At 43.6% G+C, this 22,073-nt stretch overlaps 1 protein-coding gene across 1 annotated transcript in view; it reads left to right on the top strand.

Moving 5' to 3' along the window:
- Nucleotides 1-488: 488 nt before the first annotated feature.
- Nucleotides 489-22,073, top strand: part of ghra (growth hormone receptor a) — a 28,887-nt gene continuing 7,302 nt past the window's right edge. The window contains exons 1-4 of the mRNA XM_012832181.2: nt 489-806; nt 8,326-8,444; nt 18,752-18,887; nt 19,914-20,074. Of these exons, the coding sequence (XP_012687635.2) occupies nt 8,345-8,444; nt 18,752-18,887; nt 19,914-20,074 (397 nt within the window). The 5' untranslated portion in view covers nt 489-806; nt 8,326-8,344. The remainder of the gene's footprint in view (nt 807-8,325; nt 8,445-18,751; nt 18,888-19,913; nt 20,075-22,073) is intronic.

The raw sequence follows: 22,073 nt of genomic DNA, 5'->3' as shown, positions 1-22,073 counted from the left end.
AGCCTTTTATCAGTGCCAATTATGCTGTTGTTGGTGTTTGTAAGGTTTTATGCGACTGAATGAAATGCCTTCGGTAGTTAGATTGCTAGTTTTCTATCAGAATTCCAATTTCCTATTCACTTTTGTTGCTATATTTACTCACAATGACTCCTACGTTGGTATTTGCTCTAGATTTAGATGAATTTTCACTCTTAATTAAAAAAAGAAAAATACAGGCTATATACGTACATTCAGATATTACCTTAAGAATGACTGGGTCACTAGAACACGGGATGCAATGTGTTATTATACAAATTAGAAATAGTTTGGTAGGCTATTTGATATATTTCCTTATGTCAAATTAAATGAAAAGCATATGACCATTTGCACAGGTCTGAATAGTTCACACAACTTTGAACCAAATTAAAAACACATTTTAAGTTTGGCAAGAGTTGTCAACACGGCATTTTTGGAAAAGATTTGCGGATTGCTATCAGTGGAGGGCGCTGCCACGTTGAATCCCAGATGCAGTGAAAGAAGTGAGCTCGCTTCGGAGACTATTTCAAAATCTCTAGCGGTCGACAGTAGTAAACAGTTTAATGTTAGACTAAGTTCATTTTATTCAGTCGCCTTCTAATGTCAAGACAAAGAGTAAAGGGCAATGTTTGGTTAAATGTCTGTTAGTGTTGACTCTGCAGCATTTTGCGTTTGAAAACAAGGATCTTCGTGGACGGAACAAGCACTATCCGTGTGTTAAGTCCGACACCGCTGACAGATGTACAAGCTGTGACAAAGTGATTACTTCGTAGCTGATATCTCCGCGAACGGTGAGTGTGGCTTGTTATGACATAACTTGCTGGAGGTGGTTTAAATTCTTACTTTATTAGCAACGCCAAAGAGGTGCTGGAAATGCACCAGTTTTGCTCTTGCTCCGTGGCACTGCGTTGAAGAACTTGCATACCCCCATCTTTCAACCATTTTGGAATATTGAGGGGGGACAGAGGTTTGTTGGACTCCAAATAATTCTGAAATAGAACAAGAAATACATATGGGTACAAGTTATAGGCCTACTTGTTTTCCCATATTAATCAGTGCAAGTGTAGAATATGTTAATTGCCGTAAATTGTGATTTATTTATGTTTTGAATTGTAAGGAAAAGTTTCCAGTTCACATTTGACGTTCAACGTTATTGCTAGCCTTCGGCTCTTCTGATATATCATAGCTTAGGTCAGCCTTCTTTTCACTGTTGGTAGTTTGAGAGACAACAATAGAATAACGGCTCAACATGCACCTTTGAAGATAACTTATGTGATCTGTTATCGTCTAAGGTCATCCTCCAACCAACATGCATGACGCTTGTGCAATTGGAGTGGCCTGGCGACTGAAATGGGCCAACAAGGAATTGCAGTGATGGGCTGAAGTTGTTTAGCAATAATAGAGAGATATTGACCTCTAGAGTGTCTTAATGTGCATTTCATTTTAATCTTTGCTATTCCATTTAATTTATATTTAACTAAAATAAATTGAGGTGTAAATAAGCTGTGAATCTGCCAACTAAATGCTGGACTATTTGTGACAGTAGCAATATTATTAGTAGTAGTAGTAGTAGCAGCGGTAGTAGTAGTAGTAGTGGCAGCAGCACCACTTCTACTTTGACTTGCTACAGCTACTTCTTAAGTCATTTGATTCACGTTCCACATTGTTGGGGAAAAAAACAGTTTCATTGTGTATACGGTCCAGCATGTATAAGAAGCTAAACCCCAGTTTCATTATGTATATGGTCCAGCATGTATAAGAAGCTAAACCCCAGTTTCATTATGTATATGGTCCAGCATGTATAAGAAGCTAAACCCCAGTTTCATTATGTATATGGTCCAGCATGTATAAGAAGCTATCCGATCCACAGAGCATGTGAGAATTTACACACAGCAATAGCCTACACCCCTGCATCTTATGTACTTGTTACACAGGCTATTTCTGCGTTACAAAAGTGAAATTATAAACTGATGAAAAAGATACTAAGATATTCTGCCACATGCGGTGACATTTTCCATGGGAGACAGAGGTGGCAGATGTGCAGAGCAGTTCAAACTGTGTCTCTTTCATGGGATCTGTTTCTGTTCAAGACCTCCGAGTCTCCTCTCTTTTTATCTCTCCTCTCTTTTATCTCTCCTTTCACAGTCTGTTGCTCTTTTTCACACTCTCGGTTACTATTACACACGCACACACACACACACACACACAACACACACACACAAACAGGCACCCACCCACCCACCCACACACACACACACACACACACACACACACCACACACACACACGTGCACACGCTCACACAGACACAAACACGCACACGCAAACAGAAGCGCACACGCTCACTAGAAGGAGGTTGTCTTTGTGGTGGAGAGGCTTGTGGAAGTGTGGCAAGATCTTTCTGAGGCCCGTTTTGCTGAGCTGAGTTTTCCACTCTGCCGGTGAAATGCGAGCAGGAGAAGTGATCGGGGGCTGGGATAGTGTGCCATCACAAAGCAGTGAAGCTCTCAGGATTCAGCTCATCTCTCTCTCTCTCTCTCTCTCTCTCTCTCTCTCTCTCTCTCTCTCTGTCCTTCTGGCAATCGTCTTCATGCAAGTTCTTTTTGCCAGTGGCAGACCTGTAAAGTTAATCATTTTCCCATCCTTGTAGTACATTAGCATGAACTAAGCTAATCATGTGTGAATATCTACGAAGGCACTTTTTTCCTGTTATCTGTCATTTCATGACAATGGCTGACATGAACTGGTCCAATCTAAATCTGTCTCAAAGTACCTGCAGCACCTCAGCACTGTGTAAATGAGGTCTGACAACCTCAGTAATGACTCTCAATTGTCAGTCCTATTTTAGTAGTTCAGTTTTTTTTTATTACTTACACCTTGTCAATGAGAAAAAGCCCATATTCTGGCTGCTGTCTGATTTTTCAACTCACTCTGAGTTGATGTTTTTCAACTCAATTTTTCAGTTGCCATTTGCACTCTTGCTAATGTTGCAGGCCCCTGTGACTCCTGTGGCCACGTCAGTCTATGTCTCACCTCTGGACTGGACTGGACTGGACTGGACTGCCCAAAGCTGGTGTGAAATGATCTATCTGGTGCAACATTGAGGGTAGTAGAGAGGGTATAATTTAGACAATGCATAGGTGACACAGTGCATGGGGGCAGAGGTATGCAGCACTGGCTGGCTTCTACTGGCTCGGTTCTCTGTGCTGGAGAGCTAGCGGCTCTTCCTGGCCCCCTTCTCTGAGAAGGGATGGGTGCAGCATTCGCTCCTCCAGTCCGTGCGCAGGCAGGCAGGCAGGCAGGCAGGCAGGCAGGCAGGCAGGCAGGCAGGCAGGCAGGCAGGCAGGCAGGCAGGCAGGCAGGCAGGCAGGCAGGCAGTGGAATGCCCACCCCGTCCCCCTCAGGGCTAGCTGAGCTGATAGACCGCTCCAGGTGGATGATAGCTGTCTTGGTAACGCTGCCAGCAATCGCTGCTGTTAATGGGCATAACCAGGGTTGATAAAAATGGCTGTCAATTGCACTCCCACTGCATTCTGCACGGCAAGGATGAGACGGAGACTGTAATGGCATAGCTCTGCTTATGGGTTGATGGAAATTGATGATGCTTCTGTTATCATGTGTTTCCATTCTTTTGTGGAATACCTTTAAAATCACCTGTCATGTCAAATATTATTGGAACACTGTCATGAGGGGACTTGAGGGCATGTTATTGAAATCACCAGCAACAAGTACTATTGGTTGTGATGGGGTGGGGGGTGGGGGACATTTTGTAGGGGTTTGTTTGAAAGTGAAAAGGCCCTCTCCCTCTCTCTCTCTCTCTCTCTCTCTCTCTCTCCCACCCTGGCAAACTGCGTGGCTGTACAGAAAGAGCCTCTGTCCTTCCAGGGAGCAATAGCGGGAAAACCCTCCATCCACCAATCAGGGTTTAGGGAAGTTTCCACACCCCCACCCCAAAATGAGGAGTTTAAACAAACATGCCCTGTGTGGATGTTTTAGCCATGCTGCTGCCCCTCTCGTGGCCTCCTCACGGTGCGGACGGACTGGGGCTCTGAACAACATCGGCTCAAAGCGACAGGAAAAGGGGGTGTGGGCAGATAGCAGAGCTACCCCCGCCGTGGGACACCCCACTTCCAGCTCGGCCTGATTTCCAGAGCCAAATTACTCTAATGAGAGGCTCTCGGTGGGAACGGCCATGGAGCCTCGTCCCCTTTCATTCAAGTTTTTTGTCTAGCAGAGTGAGAGTTGCTGGACAAAAAGCCAGAGTTGCTTGTAATGATATCTCCTTCAGCTGTGCAGTTTTTTTTTTTGGTTGCCTTTTGTCTTTATTGCTGTTTCCTCCATTTAAAACTGCGCAGGAAAGTACAACTGGGAGTAAACGAGCTGCAAAATGGCCCATAAGTCATGTGATGACCTTGTGGGTATCAGAGATGCGCTGAATGTAGAGAGAACTATGTCATTTAAACGGTTCCTCTCTCGAAATTTCGTTGGATGCCATTTACAAGTCTTCCTCCTCATTATATTTCCCTGTTTTTTTTGTTTTTTTTGTAAGTGTAAAAGCTTTCAAAGGTATGTTGTTGCAAGACTGACTATGTTTTGAGAGAAAAACATTCTGTACTTTTTTGAGAGTTTAGGGCTTTAAGTGTGCAGTTTGTCCATGTTATTCAGGATGAAAGGGATGTGTATAAGGCTTGGACCCCATTTATACACCATAATTGACTGTGCACTTTGTTTTATTCTCTTACAAAATGGAGGTGTAGTCCAGAGGGTCAACAACCACTGTTAGACCAGATTCACCTTAACCATTGAAGAGTTGATTGTGTATTTTCACTTAGGGCTTTGTGCTACACAATGATTCTATAGATAATCTAGGAAGGGTTCATTCAGGGTGGCGACTAGGGATGGGCATAATTAATCGACGATCGATTAATTGATCATTAAGAATTTCCTCGATGAAATTATTTTTTCATCGATTAAAACTAATGCATGTTCTGTTGCGTAGTGTGCGTGTAATTTATTTATTTTAGCGCTGTCAAAGTTAACGCGTTATTCTATGAGATTATTGTGGCGGAGATTAATGCAATCAAATATTTGAACGCAGTTAACGCAACTTTGTTTACTTCCGGTGCGCGTTGACCCGTGGCACGAAACCGCCCCTTGTCTGCAGTCAGTTAGATAGAAGAGACCGAGACGGTAGTTGAAGATGGAGAGAGCTGAGGGATTGTTGGGCGGAAAGTTTCTGTTTAAGAGGCAAAATGACAGAACAATCGACAAAACTAAAGTTGTATGTAGCATTTGTCAAGCTGAATGTAGCTATCACAGAAGCAGCTCGTGTTTAAGTTATCACCTTAATGCAAAGCACCCGACAGAAAGCAGTCCCAGGTTAGATGGTCGCCAACCCACACTCCACGACTTCTCTAGGAAATTAACTAGACCAGTCCGTGAAAAGGTTACCAACGCTGTAGCAGTTTAGGTTGCGGGTGACTGTCGGCCCATCAACATAGTTGAAGACGGTGGGCTGACTGAGGTGATTCGAATTGCTTCAGGGGACAATTCTTACGATTTACCGTCGAGGGGCACCATTGTGTCTCGCATACATTCCTTGGCTGATGGCGAGAGAGCACGAACAAAATACAATTAAACAACAGTGTCTAAAATAATGAATGAAGTGATTACTCGTTAATTTATAAGATTTAGTCTTTAGAAGAAAACAAACTTTTAATCACGATGAATCTAGATGAATGAATTTCAAAATGTGAGATTAATTAGTTAGAGAGAAAAAAAAACGAAGGTCAGTTGTGTTTATGAGCACCGGCTTCTAGCTGTCGGCTCCGCTGCTTAAGAGTACAGCAGCGCATATTTTCAAGTGTAACCATTGAACGGATCCCGTTTAACTGCCACAAGAGTTGTCCATCTTGTAAGTTTAACTGCCACAAGAGTTGTTCATCTTGTAATAAATATCTCAATGAGGAAACACGCTGTGTTTTTTCTATTTTCACTGCATTTTAATATAGCCTATAAATAGTGAATTTTAATATAAAAATATTAATGATTAAAAAATCGATCGTTAATTCTCCCGACGATCGATTAAGACAACTTAATCGAATGCCCATCCCTAGTGGCGACAGCATTCTGACATAGTCTAGACTTAGTCTTAAAACTCAACGCCAGTGTATTCACCACCATTGTATGAGGGCCAGTTCATCAGAAGTTTAAAGGGTGAGCCCCTTGCATAACCACATAGGTGTGAAGTCTCCTTGATGAACCTATTGCACAGTAAGGAATGGCCAGAGCATTCTGGAGAGGGTGCTGGCTGTTTTGCTGCCTAGCTGAGAGGGTTCAAGTACATGGCCAGGAGAACAGAGAGGGGATTAAGTGGTCTTGCGTCTGGTTTGTGACAGCTGTTGAACCTGTTCACCCGTAGGCAAGAAGGGGGAAACCACAGGACGGGCAGTAGAGCAGTAGAGATCAAGTTAGCATAGCGGAGTTAGCAGAACGATTGAAAACTCGCACACACAGACATTTTGTAGTAGCTTTTCAAAGATTAGATCCGCATTAGATAAAGCCTTAATTGCTACTTCAGGGGAAAGGAATGTTGTTCTAAGAGCACCAAAATGGTGTGGTCATTTGCTAATCTGACACACTCTGTCATTCATTTGTGTAGAGTCAGTTTTAGTGGTAAGGAAAACAAGAAAATTGTCATTTTTTTTGTTTGCCATGTGTATTGAGCTGGAGAATGTTGGGATGTGGCCTGCCAAGAACAGCCAGTGTCAAATCCACCTCTGATGGCAATGCAATGTGATTGTGGCAGTGACTCAGGGTCGTGAGATTGGCCATTTCTAGAGAGATCTTCAGAAGGTTCAGGTATTGACTCGTAGGGCTCAATCAATACAAGTGCTTGGTAGCTCAGACTTGATCCTACTTGTCGGGTAACATTTCAGGGTTGTGCAAGAGGCCTTGAGGGGATTTCAAGTTAAAATGACCGGGCCTGACACTGGCCTGACACTGGTCGAGCATGGAAGAGCTTTGGGCCTCTGAAAGCCATTGTGGGGGGAGACGGTCTGAGAAGGACATTTACTTCCAGTTTCACAAGAGGAAACTAAGGTCTTACATGAAGAGTTTTCTATTTTCTCAAACAAGCTTTGATCTTTTGAATACCTTTCTTTAGAATGGCGTCTTTTCTGAAGCTAATGTACAGCTCTTAACTGTGGAGGTGAATGTTTTAAGTAGGCAGGATATATTTAGCATTTGTCCTTGCCGAATATAGTGCGAGCTTGTTTCGGGTCTCACGTTTTGTGGCAATGGTCCATCACCATGTTTCCGTGTCATCGCCCCACTGTTGCCGCTGGTTTTGGAAGAGCACTGGATGTATGAGAAGGGCACACAGACAGGTATGCTGGATCCTTCCAACCTGCCCCAGAAGTGTCTTTGAAATAGCACCACATGAACTGTTACTATCGGTGAGTGCCAGGTGTGAAACTAGTCCATGTTCAGCCTGTACTTGGGACTTGATCAGTACTGTCTGTTGGAGGGCTGACATATCATTTTCATCCATTTTCATCCATGGCAAGCTTTGTGTGGAGGTTCATTTAAAAATATATATTTATTTTTGGAATTCGAATACATTTGGTCAGAAAGGACAGGAATTGGGAAATTAAGACCAGGAAATGGCAAAGGCACAGACTTTAATCCAAGAAAGTGTTCCCGCCTCATTTTTTTTTTTTTTTCAAACGCAATCATTGTCCTTGTGGGCCTTGTTTATATGTGGGTACTAGTTGATGGGTTTTCTTGGAAACAGGGTTTTCAATTCAGATTAGAAGTTAAGATTAATTTCTAGGAAGATTAGAAGATGTCTTATTAGTAATAATCAAACATATCACAGCAATATATGCTTGAAATAAATGTCAGTATATGGGCTTGATCATATCCTTTATTATTTTTTTGGACCTGAAATTATAATTATAAGTTGTAGACCTTTACATGCCTGTGGCAACTGTGGCAATTGTAAGCAAAGAGTTTTGGTGTCAGTCGTGAGGTGTCTAGTATAAGGTGTCACCCTCGACTGCTGAAAATAAATAGCAGTCACAGTTTGTGCACACAGATTAGATTTGAATGGGGGTGGGGGCTTGCATGGAGAAGGGGGGGGGGGGTCGGGGTGTGTGTGTGTGTGTGTGTGTGTGTGTGTGTGTGTGTGTGTATGTGTCCTGGTCCTAGAGAGGAGTGGTGTTTGGTATATTGGCTCAGTATTTCACAGGGAAATGTTATGTCACGTGGGTAGCATTCTCTCCCTAATGAATCCTACTCCTGCCCTCAGATCCGGGGAGGCCTGAGCGATGAACATCTCCTCCGTGACGCTCCTCCTGCTCGGCTCCCTCTGCCTCAGCCTGCCGGCCAGCTGGGGAGGACTGCAAGAGCCCGACTCCACCATCCAAGGTACTGTGGTGTCTCCTCTGCATGACTCCTTCCCTCAGTCTGACATGCATACCACACACTGCCGCCATATGTCTCAGTGCATCTCAGCCTAGGAAGAGTGACATCCATCCATAGACTTGCTCTAGTTTTGACGTGAATGTATGTTACATGAAAATCAAGCATTGGAGGTTATTATTTCCATTGCACACATCCCTATTAATAGTTATAATAAAATATTTAAGGAACATAACACAAGAGGAAGTGTGTAATTGAGAATTCCACCACAGCTAGGCAAGAAAACTCCAAATATGTTTTCAAAAAAATCTTTTAACATTTTTATGTTTTTCTCAGAACAGTAGCCCTAACGTCCCAAGTATGTGACAATTTCAGCATTAATGTTATGAGAAAATATACATATAATTATATTATACATGTTTGTACAAATACATATTATTATACATTTGTGTCTTTTCTTTTCTCCGCCACATGATTGTAATTCTCTATGGCACGGTGGTGATGTCATCATGTTCGCATAATGATGATGTCACTCTAGATGGGGCAGAGTTCAAACATTCCAGTGGCATTTTGCTAAAACAAATGCAATTTTTAGGAAACCATATTAGTGGAAGTGTTGCAAAAGGAGTTCATAGGGCATTCAGTCGGAAGGTCCACCACTATGCAAACTGACCCTGTAGCTTTTGTCTGGTCAAATAATGTCTAAATCAATAATAATATGAAAGGTAAATTTGCTTACTGATAAAGCAAAGTCCGTGGCTAAGATCCACTGGTTCATTCACATCTCAACTTCATTGATGGCACACACAAAAGCAAACAGTTCACTTTACTTTTCAGGAAGTTATTGTATAAGTATTATACTGTCTAATAATACTTACAATGGACGCTATTTATGTTTTCAGTTGTGAAGCCCTGGTAGAGATGTGGGAATGCCCAAACATGCTCTGAGCTGGTGGATTTGGGTGGTTCAAAGTGGATTCACATATATTTGTAGAATTCCCAAATCTGCTAAATGTTTAAACAAGGGGTGTGCATATTAACCATTTTTGATATTTGATATCTGACAGTGTCCACAACGGTTATTTGCAACTGTCCGTAAGGCTACAGTGAATAGAAAATGTATTGGGAAGTTAGTACAACTTTTTATTGTGAGTGTGTATAGGCCAATAGCTGGCCATTAGCCAGGACTTAAAACTCTTAAGACACCAATCATCTTGGCTATACCTTCAAGGTAAATTAAATGATTGACTCTCTCTAGCCTTAGATCAAATTAAATCTTCACATTGGGATTTTGTTTCTCATTAGTATTACACCTGACAGCACAATTCTTCACTATTACTCTTACTGGGGATCTGTTGATATGTGGCTAAGCTGCTACCTAGCTGCTTATTCCAGGTAATGTTACCAGCCTACTGTCTCTCCATAGAATTATATGGGTTTTATATGGTTCCTATATGTTACCTTTAAAAAATAGTTTTATTGTAGGTGCACAGAATCATTACTGTGGATAGATATTATATTATAGATATCTGATATATCATGAAAATTATAAAATGTGAGATTACATGATAAAATGATAAAAACATTGTACATTTTCTACTAGTACTTGTCAGGACTGCCTTCTGTCACAGGCTAGTATTCATGCGCAACAATCTCACTCCACAAATTAATACCAAAATTGTTCCGAGTGTGCATACCATCTCCACAACGTAACATAATTATTTGAAGTGAGTATTTGCTAAAGTATCCCATATTTTTTTCCTAGCCTCCCATGTGCAGGATAACTGGGAAACTAGTATTTGAAGAGTTTTTGGTGCATACGGTTATCCGGGTATTTGATGATCTGAGCACACCCCTATTTCAAATCTCCATTCAGCTCTCCTTGCAGTGAGTTTTATAACTCCCACGCTCCTACAAGGCAGCTAAAGTGTGGGCTGATGTTGTAGTTTGTCTGACATTCATTTGCAAAGCCAGAATTAATGTTTTTTTTTATTAATTCTTTTTAATCTGTTGACACAATGGGATTGTTCAGTGTTGATAGCTGACTTTTGATGTAGTCCTCACAATTTGTGATATCAGCACTCCATATTTCAAGGATACCCATGTGACGAACGAGTACACATGGTCTTTAATGGCTAGGAAGGTAAAATGGGGTCACCCTGAAGTGAATGTGATGGAAACACAAATAACACGTAACCCTAATCCATATAAAATGAACCAATCAGAGAAAAGCGTTTGCTGTCCCTGAATCTTGTGTTCAGAGGCATAGACAGACTCAAGTGGACTTTGAAGGGGCACTCTGTTAGACTGACAGAGAGAAAAGTGCAATATATCATGAGTTATTTCAAATACATTCAGGGATTTCTCCTTTATGCATGTAGTGGTCAGTACTTTATGCATGTAGTGTTCAGTACTTAGCCAAACGACGCAGCCACTCAAAGACTCACACTAAGCCACGCAAAAGAAAAGTTGACATTGTATCCTGTCTACAATTTATGGAAAACATGATAGCTAGACACATTGGCGTCTCCAGAACATTTGCCCATCATCAAGCATAATGCGAGGTTGTTAAAGGCTCACTTGCCTGTTTGATAGGGGTCAGTGTTCGCCCTGTAGATGTGAAAACTAACTCAGGGGCAGCAAGCGTGAAACATCTGTACACAAAGAACAGCTGCTGATAAGTTGTGCAAACACGCTGACCTTTTTTTTTGTTTGTTTTTTTTTTGCACCACTCTAACTTGTAATGTGTCCTTTTTTTTGTTTTTCAAAGCAAAGTCTTTGCATGCTAACAGTTGTTCAGACCCGATAGCTAAACTGGTTTCATGTGTTGATGCATTTGAAACATTTTACTGTCTCGTTGCCTTAATAACTGGAAAAGACTTGTTAGTAGCTTTTTTGGAGAGAAACATTAATTTTTTCATGATGCAAACCGCACCGCACCCCAGTCTTGTTTTTCTTTTTTCTCTCTATGAGGGCTTTTTCGTGTTTTAAACCCAGTGATCATGTTAGGATCGCTCAGCCATCTTCGTACCCCGTACTTTCTGGCGCTGCTGCTGCCGTGAGTTTTGAGCCTTTTCTCCCCGAGCCTCGCTGTGAGCTCTCAGGCCTGTCTCACAGTCGCAGGCGCAGCCCTTCAAAGTCGGAGTGGAGTTTATTTATGCTCTGCGGCCTGGGCTAAATTAGGGAGAGGCCGACATGGAGGCCTGCTGCTCCGCTCCCCCTCTGCTTTGCCCTCCATTCCCCCTGCAAGGAGGGAGGTGGGGGGGAGCTCCTGCCTCCTCAAGATCAGTTTAGCCTCGGCTGCGTTATGTAAGTTGCGGCAGGCGGTGTTTGTTTTGCAGAGACGACCCAGTTGAAATTTCCAGATGGAAAAGGGAGGGCCTCTTTCGACGGGTGGAGCACAGCGCATATTTTGAAATGCGAAAAAGTTGCTTATAGACGTCGTTTTCGTTGCGGTTAAAACGCCACTGTGTGTGCTTTACAAACATTTTATGAACTGCAGGAACAACACGGCTTTTAGGACCGTGGGACGTGATGAACTGCCTGTTGAGGCTATGCTAGGCCTCATCCTCAATCTCTGCAAACATGTTGTGAGGAAGAAAGAAACAAAACAAAACAAAACAAACCTCACTTTCTGAAAGTGCTCCACCGCCACTAAGGGATAACAGACACCCGCATCAGCTCACCCATCCCAGCAGCGGACCTCCTCAGTGCCAAAAGAACCACCCGGGGAATTAGCCTCACTTTAGCGCCGATAAGTCACAACGCGAGTAATACTCGAATAATGACGGTATTACAGGAGATTATGACCATTAGGGCAGGCTTAAGAACGCGTGATCCACATGAATCTCACTTCATTCTGGTTGATGCCCATCTCACCATTTGTCACACAGCACTTCAAAGAGTTTTAGCGCGTAATGGGCTTAAACAAAATTGGGCGCGGTTTCACCTTCCTCTGAGTTAAGAGGGCTCTTCACTTGTGGAAAGGCCACAGGCTTTGCCATGCTGGTCATTAACATTGTGTCTTGGAAGGCAGTCCTGCTTTGGTTAATGACAAGCAGATGAACTGACTTTACTCTGGGGTTTGTCTACAGGAGGCTTCCCTGTGAGTTTGTGGATAGGGATTGCAGGGTGTGTGCGTTAGCTCGTATGCGTGAGCTAACTTGGCTGGTTTGGTATCGAGTTTCATTCTTGTGTGTGTGTGTGTGTTTGTGTGTGTGTGTGTGTGTGTGTGTGTGTGTGTGTGTGTGTGTGTGTGTGTTTTGAAGTGTTTTGAGTGTGTTCACATCATGTGTGCCAAGATTGTCGGCCCATTTATCTCCATGCACATGTCTGCATGACTGTGCTGGATTATTTGTGTGTTGTGTTTGTGTGTGTGTGTACATGTGTATCAGTGTGAGTGTATGTTGGTGTTTGGCAGTTATTTTTAACACCTGTTTACATTCTGTTGTAAGTGTCGTTGTAGGACAGTTCAACTGCTCCCAATCCACAGCCCCCCCCCCCCCCACCCCTTTAACCCAATCCCACGGTCGCATTCAGCCTCAGTCACCTGCCCCCGCGGCGTCAATCTGGCTGCTCCCACTTAGACCTGATCTGTGAGCTGCTCGCACTAAGAGCCTCAGCAGCAGGGGGAGGGAGAGGAGAGGGAGAGGAGAGGGAGAGGGAGAGGGAGAGGGGAGGGAGCTGACCCCAGTCGGCCCACCGGCCGAAATGTCAGTGAGGCGCAATACCTGGCAAACTGTTTTGGCGCCAGCTTTGGGGCATCGGGTCACGCCGCGCACCTCGCGCCATCAGCCATATTCGGCGGTTGGGGGGTAGAGGAGGGGGGGTCAGCGAGGCTGCTGTTGCTACGAGGTGCTGTGTTTTACCTGTCGCATATCACCTTGCTCAGCTTCCTGACCCAGTCACCCCTCCTGCTCTCACCGAGGGCCCCTGAGCTAAGACAGCTGTGTTGCAGGAAAGTGGGTTCACACCGGCAACCAGTTATCAGCACCCAGTACTCAAAAAACGCATTTCCATATTGGTTACCAGTAACAAGATGTTTTCTCACAGGTATAACCCAAAAGTTAATCAGACAAGGTGTGTTTCACCCATCTTAGACATTTTGCTTTTGCACTGTCCTGTGGAGAGACATCGGAATGTCTTGCACCCATACAATTCAATGGAACATCTTTCTATGCTGATTGAGTGAACTTAAGACAGACTTACCTTATATCTGAGTGTACGTGAAGCCTGTTTAGGATCTGTGATTGCCTTCCTGACATATGGAGGTACTGGGGCATAAAATAGAGCCTAGGCTAGGGGGATTCGGTGAGGGGGTTGCATTCGTCACAGTGAAGGTGTGACATGATATGTGTGGGTGTGAAGGGAGAGTATTGTGCTGGCTAACCCACATAGTGCTGACAGGGACTGAAGGCACACACACACACACACACACACACACACACACACACACACACACACACACACACACACAGATAAAGCCTAACTCACTACATTACCATGCCACACATTGCATCTGACTCCTGGTCCAATGAAAGACCACGGAGCTATTTTTACAGAGAAATGAATGTGTGGACCAAAAGAGAACAAGAAATATGTGTGCAACATTTAACTTTTCTTTGTATCCATGATTTTTTTTTTTTTCAACTCCCTCGTCATGTCTTTTCTTCGGCTCTCTGTAATGATTACATTGCATTTTAGATTTGCATTTTGCGTTTTGCACAGAACATACTGGCTTATATTTAATGAATCGTGAAAACGACACTAATATTTCACAGAATTATCCTATTTGCAGACAGAGAAATTGCACTTTTTCTCACTTTAGTACTTAGAGATGTTTTTTTAGAGCGGTAAACGCGAGAACAGTGCCTTGATCAGTGGTCGAACCTGAGTGAGTACTATGCTGTAAAATACAAACAAATATTACTTTTTTGTCTCTGGCCCTGATGACTGATAGGCTACTGGATTATTTTATTCACTGTCTGTACGCTTTAGAGCGTAGTTGCTATTTGGCAACATATTTTTTGTTGAGTTAAATGATCGATCAATTTAGTAACTGAGTGGTCAATGTTATGCTGTCAAACTATGCAGAGATGCACCTGCCAGACATTGAATGATGCAGATTACATAGCTTTACGCAATGTCCTTCTTTATTGACAAGACATGACATAAGAATCTATTACATTTAATTAAATTAGTGTCTTTTGTGAATATAACCCGTTGCAGTAGTTAATGAAATCACTTTATAGGATACTGAAAACACAAAACAAAATGGCTGCATTCCACACTGTAAAACATGCTTGTGGATGGGTGGGGGGGTTTCTGAAAAAAGGTTGGAAGTCTAACAATGTCCCAGCAGGCTATTGTGTCTGAACGCACTGTCCTGTCCGGCTGGTAATGAATTCCAAACAGCCTCCCACTACAAGCTTGTTATGACCTCCACCCTGCTCAGAGCACCTGATGTCTCCGAGCAGAACTGTGAAGCCCAGTCATTCACCAAAAACAAGGTGGACAGTGTCAATTTGCGTGTGTTGATTTGTGCGCATGTATGCCTGTAAGTGTCCGTAAGTGTGTGTGTTGTGGATGGAGTCGTGAAGCTAATGAGATCCTGACGTTGACGTCTGTGTGCACAGGCCACTTGGTGTGCAATAAGACTCAGAGCAGCGCTCACCTGTTAGCTAATGATCCGTAATGATGGCCTGTTTACTCCAGTCCATCCACCCCTAAAGCTGCTCAGCCCTCAAGTCCAGTGGCAAAGACAATTCATTAGTGACACTTTTTCCACGTACGTATTTAATGGGCAGTTTAATACAGAGTGTGGGCTCGCCTCCAGAAAGTCTCTTAACTAGCTTGCGTTTGCAAAGTTTAGTAAGGTAAGTATTTAACGTAGGAAGGCTGTCCATTGTGCCCCACTCTGTGAAGAGGGAAAGAACAAGTTTTTCTTGTTGCAGCTTCAACAACATGAATAAAATATGAGTCACCTTTACTGAGATTTAATAGAAATTCTCAGTTCTCTCTGTGCTTGTGATACAATTTCCTTTTTTAGTTGGTCTAAAAAGTACCAGAAAGTGTTTAAAGACTAAATTCATGTTGGAATATACAGCGGACCTCTTTGTAATCACCACTCTGGCACAGTGGAAGGCTGTCAAGATGGATCTCAGATTGTCCACTCAAATAATCACCTGTGTATTTCGGAATATACCCCAGCAAGGCAAAAACTGCAGGCAGGTCCCTGTTGATTCAATACATCAAGTGCTGGTGCACAAGGGCAGTCGTCACTATTCCTCCTGGCTGCCAAGCAACAGGATGATAAATGGCCCTCTCTGCAGCGATTTGGACCAAACAGGACAGCACTTTCCATGGCAGAGCTCAGTGTCTTCCCCCAGAACTTCCCAGCTCAGTGTTTGGGTGTTTCTGAAAATAGCGTGTTAGCCCTGCGGGGTTGTGTGTTTAAGAAAGAAGTGCATCACTTAGAGCACTGGACCGACCATGTGGCCAAACCCCAAACATGTCACGTGATGGTGTGCGTCTGCACATGAGTCTGTGTCTGCACATGCGTCTGTGTCTGTGTCTGCACATGTGTCTGTGTCTGTGTCTGCACATGTGTCTGTGTCTGTGTCTGCACATGTGTCTGTGTCTGTGTCTGCACATGTGTCTGTGTCTGCACATGTGTGTGTGTCTGTGTCTGTCTGCACATGTGTCTGTGTCTGCGTCTGTGTCTGTGTCTGCACATGAGTCTGTGTCTGTGTCTGCACGTGTGTCTGTGTCTGTGTCTGTGTCTGCACATGTGTCTGTGTCTGTGTCTGCACATGTGTCTGTGTCTGCATCTGTGTCTGTGTCTGCACATGAGTCTGTGTCTGTGTCTGCACGTGTGTCTGTGTCTGTGTCTGCACATGTGTCTGTGTCTGTGTCTGCACATGTGTCTGTGTCTGTGTCTGCACATGTGTCTGTGTCTGTGTCTGCACATGTGTCTGTGTCTGCATCTGTGTCTGTGTCTGCACATGAGTCTGTGTCTGTGTCTGCACGTGTGTCTGTGTCTGTGTCTGCACATGTGTCTGTGTCTGCACATGTGTGTGTGTCTGTGTCTGTGTGTGTGTCTGTGTCTGTGTCTGCACATGTGTCTGTGTCTGAGTCTGTGTCTGTGTCTGCACATGTGTCTGTGTCTGTGTCTGCACGTGTGTCTGTGTCTGTGTCTGCACATGTGTGTGTGTCTGTGTCTGTGTGTGTGTCTGTGTCTGTGTCTGCACATGTGTCTGTGTCTGTGTCTGCACATGTGTGTGCATCTGCACATGTGTCTGTGTCTGCGTCTGCACATGTGTCTGCATCTACAAACGTGTCTACTCCTGCGTCCACATGGCTGTCTGCCATTGAAGGCCATGTGTGTCTATGAGTGTGTCTAGAGAGAAATGTAAACAGGAACCAGCTGCAGTGTGTCGACCCTGCAGTGTAGCTATTGCCTGTTCCTATTTCTTCAATACTAATGACCTGAGAAACATTCTGTTGGTTTCAGTGTTGTTTTACCAAAAATTCAAACACGCCATATTTCATGTTTTGTGTTCTTAGACACACTTGTAACTCTGACCACACAGCTCTTAACGCGCACAATAATTGGAATGCTGTCATTAATCTCAAGTTGTTCAGATATAATTTGTGAAATGGATCGCATCACCTTGAAAGTTGTACACCATTCAAAGCATCTGTGGTGAATAATGAAATGACTCAGGCTTTTTCTTTCTGTTATAATTTTTCTTTTTGCCGTAATACTGGTGTATTTTTAATAGACCACGTACAGTTTGTCTTCAGGCCTGTCCTCCCATCCTCCTCAAGCAGTCTTGAATATTGTTTTATGGCCATGTGAGATATATAGTTATAAAGGCTTATAAAGTCAGTGGTGGATGTGTCTAGAAGGATTTAAACATTCCTTGGAGTCGTGGAGGTGCAGGAGAGTGGTTATAAAACCAGTCAAGCGAGCAAACTGATAGAGACCAGGCAGTGAGTTAAGCCTGTGTGCCTGTGTGTGTCTTCCTGTGTAGTTACTATATGTCCTTGCAAGCCTGAGTGTATTTGTCTGCATAGCCTACGTACGTACAGCGAGTGTGCGTGTGTATGGATGTGTGTATGTGCGTGTGTGTATGGATGTGTTTGTGCGTTGTCCACCAGCGGAGAAGAGTGCGTAGGAGACGACAGGCCTTCACCTGCTCTCGCAGTCCTTAGTCACAGATTGTTCTAGACTCTGCAGCTCAGCAGCTAAGAGTGAATCCATCTTGCTGTCACGACTGGAGCAGAGGCAAGCGAATCATTTCCACCAGCGCAGACACTCTGTTCAGAGGCTAATTGGATGTGTATATATTTTTACGAGCCTCTCCAGAAGGCTGGCATATATATGCGGAGCGGCAGGCATTAAATTTAAAGGCCGCGTCTTGTGTGTGTGTTTACGTCTCTGGGAAAATAAAAGACCCCGATGCATGCACAGCCCCCCTTCGGTGAAATCCATGCAGGCTGTGCCGTTTTAGAACCGCTAGTGGGTGTTTGTGATTTATCCCCCAAGCCAGAACGAGAGCAGTGAAGGCGGTAGGACGGAGGGGAAGGGTGGGGGAAGCGGTTCAGGGGGATGGAGGGGGGGGGGGGTGGAATCAATCGCGCTCGCTCTCTTATTTATGGTTGCGCAAAAAGCCGAGTGCTTGGGAAATGTATGTGAGCCGGAGCGTTGGGGCAGCAGGGCGGGGTGAGGGAGAGGCACCAGAGAGATGAGCTGCCGCAAAAACGTATAAATTCAGCTAAACCCTTTGACTATAAAAAAAAAAATCCCTCCTGTGTGATTCTTCAGTTAACTTCTGCAGCCTTGCTTGTGAAGGCTGAGGCTGTGGGTGACTGTGGAGTGATTCTCAAGTCTGTGTATGCTGGTCAGAAGGAAACAAAAAAACAGGGTTTTGGCCTTGAGTTCTTTAGTGTCTCTTTTGATGCAACAGGCCCTGCCTTACCCTTGATTTGACTTCCTCTTCCCACAGTCATGACAAATGTTTGTAGCTAACATTCTTTTAAATTCTCCATGTCACGTCATGTTGTGTTGGCTCGAGGTAAGGCCATTGTTGGCTGCTCTGTGGTTGCGATTTCAAAGTTATTAGCTTTGGCTGCATCACTATTAACACATTGTGTCTTGTGAACATTTTTGCTAACCTTTGCTAGGCTTTAAATCTTGCGAGGCAAGTGTTAATATAGTGTTAATATTACTGATTGTTTTTGCACATGGTGGACACATATGCATGCTATCTCTGCCTCATTCTCTCCCTCTGTCTGTCTATCTCTCACAGACCCCCAGAGTAGACCCCATCTAACTGGATGTCTGTCTCGGGAGCAGGAGACCTTTAACTGCTGGTGGAGTGCTGGAAGCTTCCAGAACCTCACAGAGCCTGGTGCCCTCAGGCTCTTCTACACAATGCAGAACCAGTAAGAAGAACACAATGCCCATAAAGAAACAGAGAAATGAAAGACAAAAGAAGGGAAAAGAACGGCAGAAAGAAAAGAAGGATTGGAGAAACCAATTATCCAATGCCCAGTAGTTTCCTTGTACGTCACTTTAGACAAAAGCGTCTGCTAAATGACTAAATGTAAATGTAACAGTAGTGCCAAAGAGGTTGTCTGATGAACCTCATCACCTCAACACAAACAAGCCCCATCTGTTTTGTTTGCAACCTGTTTTTGTACCTGCTCTACATGAAGCATTAGGCATGCGGTCGTCGACAGTGCTGATGGCACGTAGAGGGGTGGGCGGAGGGGTACGGTCTCTCTGACTCGGCTGCCTGTAATTACCAGTAACTAGGGTTATAGAGCCTAAGGAGCTCCCGGAGGGCTGCTCGAGCTCTCTTCTCGCTGCTTAATAAGCTAAGCTAATGCCCCCTATCCTTCCAACACCCAGGAGGAAATCTGATTAGCAGCCTCAGATATGTCACAGCGTAGACAAACACTGCTGTGTACGTTTACTCTACCATGAACTAACAGCAGGGTGCAGAGGACGACCCCCGTGCAGTCATTTTCAATCGCGGCAGCGGGGGCTTTCAGTATTTGGACGATTTCAGTGACATCAACATCTAAAATAGCCATTTGTTATTGGTGTTTTGACACATTAATCTGTTAAATTTACGTTATATTAATTAACTTCTTCCTTGAAAGTTCAGAGAAGATGGTCCTCCCTTTCCTCAATGGATGAGCCTCGTCTAGTAGGCCTATATAGTGACCAGTAGTGCAGTAAGTCTTGGGTTTTGCTAATGCTATGAACAGATAGTTTAAGCTAGTGTAGGCTACACACTCTCTCTCTGCACAGGATTTTGATGTAATTCGGCCAGAGAAGTATAGATTTTGATATAGTGTTGCAGGATGTCGATGTACTGTTAGGCATACACAGAGCTTACAACAAATTAATTCTATCAATTAATTCTATCTATCCTAAGCTCATTGTTTACTTCCATTCACCAGGAGGGAAAGGAGCGAGTGTCCACAGTATTCCTCCACCCGCCCGAACGAGTGCCACTTCAGCAGGAACTACACCCTTGTCTGGGTGACCTATTATGTGGAGCTGCGTTCCGTGGAGCAAAACATCACATACGACGAGAAATGGTTCACCGTCGAAAACATCGGTAAGTGGGACCGTCGGCTAGGTGAAACCAAGGAAACAGAGGAGGGGACCATTTTTATTCACATTGCCACAGCCCACTCTGCATGGACAATGTTTTTGTCAGGTCGACAAAAGGAAAAGCTAAGAGCCAACTCTGCTCTCGTAGTTTCCACATCATTAAGATACAGGTAGCAGCAGATATGATTCACTGATGAAACATGAAGTTTAATTGTCTTGAGCATAATGGTCTCATGTCTGTAGGCGTTAGGTTTAAACTTGCAGTGCATTAACTTTCACTTTATCAGCTATGGCCAGTTAGTAATGGAAATGGCAATTTTGACAAAGAGCTTCATGAAGAAACATGCGTATGAGATTCAAGTGAGGACAAAAGTAGCTACATGATTTGTGAAATGAAGGAATAAAGTGAGGGTGAGCAGCTTTGATAGCCATTTCAAATAGGCCTAGAGTATGTGCTGTCAGTGTGGGTGGAGGAAGGATGTTATAAATGCTTTTGGACTGGGTGAAAAACTTCAACCCAAAATCAGACGGTGAATTTAGCTTGGTATTAGACATTAGTTTGACGAGGCTTCACATTATGTTATTCTGGCATGTATTCTGTTGGTAAATTGTAAATAGTGTAAACCTAAAGGATATCATTGTGTCCTCTTACGTGGAGATGGCATTTAAAAATAAAAGCCCTTCCTAAATTCATGCACAGGCCTATTGAAGGTTAATTTAGTGAGTAAAAGTAAAAGCAAAGTCAGGCCAGGAATGGTCTACAAAATTTGAATAAACATGTTTTTTGTTCAGTTTCTTTAAACAATATATACAGGATTACTCTTAGGAATCCTTGGCTAATGAACATTAGAATAACTAGATTACCATAGGATATAAGTCCTTTTGTAACAAACCCTCACACACACACACTCTTTCTCTGTCTTTCTCACCTTGCTACACAGTAGTGTTGCACGGTGTACCAATACTGAAGAAGTACTGGGGCACTAGAGTAACGGTACGATACCAGCATTTTGAAAAAATAAATCAATTATTTTATTATGCAAATAGTTATTTGATCTAGCTAATAAGAATGTGTCTCTTTAAGCACAACCCTGACAGTGGTGGTGTTGTACAAGTGGTGTGTGTGACTGTGGGAAAGTGTGTAATATGAGCTGCAGCAAGCGTGAAGTGAGTTAAGACCAACGGTAGAGAGAGTGGATCCTATCTATAGTTGGGATACGTTAACCTGGCTGCCATGTTGCGGACCTATGCCAGTGAATGGGCAGCTGCAGTTATTTCAGGCTAAAAAGTTTCACTCTAAGATTGTGTTCACACAGAGTATCTTTTTTTGATAAACAACACTGGCCAGAGGTAGAGGTAGAAAAAAACACTGTCAGCGTTTGTTCCAAAAACAGTTAAAAGTGTATTTTGTTAACATAACCACCTATGCTAATCTAGAGTTAATGTTGTAACAGGGTAGCATACATGTGGCATAGCATGCTAGCATACATGTGGTAAATGTACACAATACATACAAACATAATATGGTATACATGATGCATACAGAATTGATAGTGGATAAGGTGGAGAGAGAGCATTCAGGTATTGTAGTGGGTATACAGTGTGCTTGTAGGGTTACTATTACCAGCGTAAGTAGAGCAATGAAACAGAAAACGAAGGTTACGTATGTAACCACGGTTCTATGAGTTTCGGATGACCGCCAGAGGCGGTGCTTACAGCACTGGTCTGGCGGTCAGGAGAAACGAAATAGAACGAAGGTTACGTATGTAACCACGGTTCTATGAGTTTCGGATGACCGCCAGACCAGTGCTGTAAGCACTGCCTCTGGCGGTCAGGAGAAACGAAATAGAACTATGTTGATGGTGGCAATTATTTGTATTGTGGGTAAAGGCTGGCACAGAGTATGGGGCAGAATAAGTGCATGGCAGTGTGGTGAGAATGGAGAGGGTTAGGCAGAGGGTTGTTGTTATGGGAATCGACATGTTTCACTACTCCGCTTGTGA

Source organism: Clupea harengus, chromosome 18 (genome assembly GCF_900700415.2).
Source record: "Clupea harengus chromosome 18, Ch_v2.0.2, whole genome shotgun sequence".
Lineage (NCBI taxonomy): Eukaryota > Metazoa > Chordata > Actinopteri > Clupeiformes > Clupeidae > Clupea > Clupea harengus.
This window is presented reverse-complemented; position numbering and strand designations above follow the sequence as displayed.